Source organism: Neltuma alba, unplaced genomic scaffold (assembly GCF_004799145.2).
Source record: "Neltuma alba isolate B1F8T4 unplaced genomic scaffold, ASM479914v2 tig00007319_pilon, whole genome shotgun sequence".
NCBI classification, from domain to species: Eukaryota; Viridiplantae; Streptophyta; class Magnoliopsida; order Fabales; family Fabaceae; genus Neltuma; species Neltuma alba.
Genome location: NW_021634749.1, coordinates 30,520 through 35,189, shown reverse-complemented (window position 1 = coordinate 35,189; position 4,670 = coordinate 30,520). Strand labels below are relative to the sequence as shown.

The 4,670-nt window shown below is 28.7% G+C and overlaps 1 protein-coding gene across 1 annotated transcript; it reads left to right on the top strand.

The window, feature by feature from the left end:
• The first annotated feature begins 974 nt into the window (after window positions 1–974).
• Window positions 975–1,686, top strand: LOC114752291 (transcription factor SRM1-like). Its single transcript, XM_028941024.1, has 2 exons — window positions 975–1,267; window positions 1,362–1,686. The coding sequence occupies exons 1-2, from the start codon at window positions 975–977 to the stop codon at window positions 1,684–1,686; spliced, it is 618 nt and encodes a 205-aa protein (XP_028796857.1).
• Window positions 1,687–4,670: the final 2,984 nt, after the last annotated feature.

The following is a 4,670-nucleotide window of genomic DNA, read 5'->3' as shown; positions in this document are numbered from 1 at the left end:
TTAGTACCGTCCACATGCTCAAACACTTGGCCCTCCAACTGCTATTCGGAGTATCAAATCATATTGAACTCAGAGCCACCATGAAAATGCCACGTACTTTGGAAGAACACAACGGGTACGTACTTGGAAAACTTTCAATTGAATTTTTTTTAAAATTTTCTCATGTTTTTCTTTTGAGTGTTTTCTGATTGAGTGAATGGCTTTATGAATATATTTGGTCATATGGCTAAGAATTGGTGAAAAGAAAATGACAAATAGGAGAAAAACTTTTTATTGATTTAGGAACTAGATGAGAGTGGTTTCTAGTCAACATGTTTATCTAATTGATACTTTTACAAATTCTTATTGCTTAATTAGTGGAGGTAGAAAATTGTATTTAATCGTTTTATGTCGCTAAATAATGATGATGATTGCTTTTTGTTATAATAACACATAAACGGGGTTCATACAGGTGACATGAGGGGAATAATAAATAAAATTATAATATCACATGAAGAGTAATTTGATTCTTTTTTTCTTTTTTTAAACGTTAACAAACTTCATAAGCAACATGCTTACAAATCCTAACTTATTTGTTTAATCATTCAACACGTATCATATCATTTATTATTTATTCCTCCCATTCTAATATTTTCATAATATGTTTTCTTAACAGACATGTTTTTACAAGGACCAGAGATGGTGACAAATACACTGGTTCAAGTATCTAGTAAACGCTGAGCAATACAGTAATTATCAATTTGACCAACAAATCCTTCAAATATTCCACTGAATCAGTCACTACCAACACATCAATTTACCTCATCGATTCCTCATGATTTTCAAGCTCGTCATCAGCCACATCCAATGAAGGAATTAAACCCACCACAAGTCCTTCAAGCTTTCCTGTTCAAATGACATCTTCCCCAATAATAAATCAGCAGTTTAACCAGCAACAGAATATCACACAGTCCCTCCCTTGCATGCAAACCAGCATGGTCCACCTGCAACCAAATCTGATGCCCAAGTGCCCAAAATTTTCATCACCACCAAACCCTTTTCATGCACATTCAACTCCTCAAAATCACATTATTTCTTCAGTTCGTCCCATACACCAATATAGTCCACAGCCACACCATGATCAATTGCTTCCCAAGGCATCCCTTGAATTTTCATCACTCTGTAATAGGCAACACTGGGTCAACCAACCTTCCTTTAACTCAGGGACACCAAGTAATGTTCATACTGATATCCACAAGGGAAGGTCATGGACTGAGGAAGAACACAGGTATGTGTAAGCATTGAAAATTTCTCAGTTTTTTATTGTTGTCTTTTTGAATCATAAATGTCCTAATATATTTTCTTTTGTTTTCTAATTATAGGTTATTTCTGATTGGATTGCAAAGATATGGGAAGGGAAATTGGAAGAACATTTCTGAAAATGTTGTGAAGACAAGGACTCCAGTTCAGATTGCCAGCCATGCTCAGAAGTTCTTTAATCACCAAATCAACAAAGGGAACAAAAAGAGAAGAAGAAGAAGCATCCATGATATCACCAATCCTGATGTTCAAACCCAATGTCAGCATCAAAATCATTTTGTTCCTTCAAGTCATGCAATGAATCAATCTTATTACAACCCACAGAATCCCCCAAATGCTGTTCAATCTCTTCAATTTGTAAACCCAAACGGCAGATTTCTTGTGTAAAGATTGTTTTTCTTTAACTAATTTTGTAGTATATAATGATTCTTTGTTTTCTTGCATTGTAGTGAGTTAGATATTGATAAGTTTTATAGGATTATTTTCAGACTAGAATCAACCAAAGAAGAAATATTAGTTTGGAATAAAACGAATATGGAATGTGATTAAGGAATCATGGAGTACGAAACGAAAATATTATTTTCACACTAGATTGCTGATTATGCAGATTAAGTATATTTGTTATAACTCCAGAAAGGGGAAATATGCTGAATTATCATTCTCTAATTAAAAAAATAAAAGAAAAAAAATTAATTTTATATTTTAGTTTGTAATTTTTTGTTGAAAAATGAAAATATATAGTTTCTTAGTGTTAGACTATTAGCATAGCTGAGTGTACAATTCAATTTTTTACATTTTCATTTATTAAGCATAAAGTGATGTTGTGATTTTGGAATTCAATAATATGGGTTCCAAGATTTTTTTGATAGACAGTATATAGTACTATTTAATTTTTGCAGTTAGTAAAATACAAATGTCTTTTGGTAAAAATAATTTTTTATGACAAATAAAATAACAAAAGGTACGTAATTGCGTGAGATTGAAATTTCGCTTGTTTTTAAATGAGTGAATATTTGTAGGAAATAGCCATGCTTTCTTGTGACAGAAGTATATACACGAGATTCTCCTATTTGTCATTAAAAAATAATTTTAATTTATCTTATTTTTTAAGGAATAGAGTTCCTTTTGAGATTTTTATAATGCTTATTTGAGTTTTCAAAAATAATTGGGAACTTAAAAATATATTTTTATTACTCGGAGAAGTTACTTTGACAATCAGTAGCTTTTGAAAAAAGAATATATTTTTTTAATAAATGAAGCTAAGATACCTGAAAACGGTCAAAAACACCATAAAATTTGAAAATTACTAAAAAAATAATTTAATTTTTTTTAATTTCAGTTAACAGAATAATATTTCTTTTCAATGGTCACCCATCTGACCATCGATCAATGAACATCAATGGCCGGTCAACTTTAGTAGAGAGGGATGAGTCAAATTAAGATTGAAAATTGATTATTTTAAATTTAATTTAATTAAAATTCGGGGCATATTTTTTTGGCCAAAAAATTAGGGGCCTATTTGATTTCGTGTTTTTAAGAACAGTTTTTTTATTAAAAAGAATAGAAATATATGGTTTTCATTATATATTCTAGAAGAATAAAAAAAGTTGTCCCAAAAAAAAGCAGAACATCTTTTTGATATTTTGTTATTTAAAAAAATTAGGGAAGAGTCCAAGAATGCTGTATTTGATTATTTTCAAGTAAATTCTTCTTACACTCTCCACTATATCATTTTAGACGTATTTTTTTAATAATAATAATAATTCAGACAGATTTTTAAATTTTTATTTTTAAAATATTTATTAAAAAATTGTTATAGGGAATTGTTTTTTAATAACACAAAACGTTTCTTTTGCCAACTGCGTATTATATATATTTGAAATTAGATAATTTTTTTGACCAAATGAAATTAGATAACTTCAGAATGTGAAAAAGGTCTTTTTAACTTATCTCATTAGATATGGTTTGCTCCAATGCTCAATTAAAATGTTAAATTAAATAAATGGTCAAGATTAAATAATTCTATCTATGGCCGAAAAAGACGGGTCTTGCATTTAATTTTCATGTAAAATTAGGTTATTATCTAAATAAAAATGAGCAAACAAGGTTAATAAATCTGTGAAATTTGTTGATTCATATATCTGCTATTAGTATAGTTTAAATTAAATTAAACTAAATTAAAGTCTATGTTTCAGGCCACGAAATGTTTATATCCATATTAACTATATTTTACATTAATATTGAACTGGTGATTTTTAATTTTTTAATTTATATCCCATTCTTAAGATTTATGAAGCTTATGATCATCTTGTTATTTGATTGAACTCATTGCAACGGTATGTATATCCTATATTTTCCAATCTTTTCAAGCGTAAAACTTGGACCCTACTAGAGATGAAAACTAGGTAGGTTTTGGTGAAATATGATAGAAACATTAATCCAAGTCTGCAAAATAGGATCGAGGCAGGAATTTCTTCCAGGGGTGAGGAGAAAAAAATAATTATTTTTTAATTACAATTAACTAAATAATTATGAAAATTATTTTTAAATTATTTTCATTAGAATAACATAAATAATAAAATTTACTATTATATATGTATAAAAAATATACTATTAATTATATAAATTATTAGAAATATCGATCGAGATAAGACGTTTAAGTATACACAGTATATGTATTTATTCATTTAGTTTCTTTCACAATTTTTATATGAATATTACATTATTTTGATAGCTGTGCAAATGATATTTGTAAGAGATATTTTTGAATTATATTTATATGAATTTTAAATTTAATATGTCCAAAACCCAAAATGATGTTCCTAAGAACTGTCAAATATTTGTGAAGTTCATAAACTTGGTAATCTCATATTAATAATTTGAATTATATTTATTCTGAATACAATTTTCTCTCACTCGCGCGTGTTTTGCTTTTGACTATGCTTTACACAATGATTGAATTGGTGATCTTTATTTCTTGAATTTTCTTTCCTTATATCTCATTATTATTAAGATTTGTGAAAAATATAACCCTGCTATTTGGTTGAATTTATTACAAGTGCGTACACTTTATTTAATTTTTCCAGTGTTTTCAAATTTGTAATACTCGTCTAATATATAGATATGCATAAAGAAAAACTAGCATTAAAGTGTAGCTATAGAGTCGTAAACCTCTTCATGAATATGGAATTGAAATCGACATACTTACAGGTTTGAGACAATATGACAATGGAGTTGGATATTGATGAAATCGTTGATGCACTTTTTGAAGGACAACTGCTACATTATAATGCCAATGATGTGCCGGAGAATGATGAAGCGGATGCCCAACACCTTGAAGAGCAACTAGTACTGAGAGAGGCCATTGACGT

What these genes read in the sequence shown, in the direction of transcription:
- LOC114752291 (XM_028941024.1), top strand. Translation starts at nt 975, where the DNA reads ATGGTCCACCTGCAACCAAATCTGATGCCCAAGTGCCCAAAATTTTCA. An exon ending in TGGACTGAGGAAGAACACAG is followed by an intron (nt 1,268 to 1,361) that starts GTATGTGTAAGC and finishes TTCTAATTATAG; the next exon opens with GTTATTTCTGATTGGATTGC.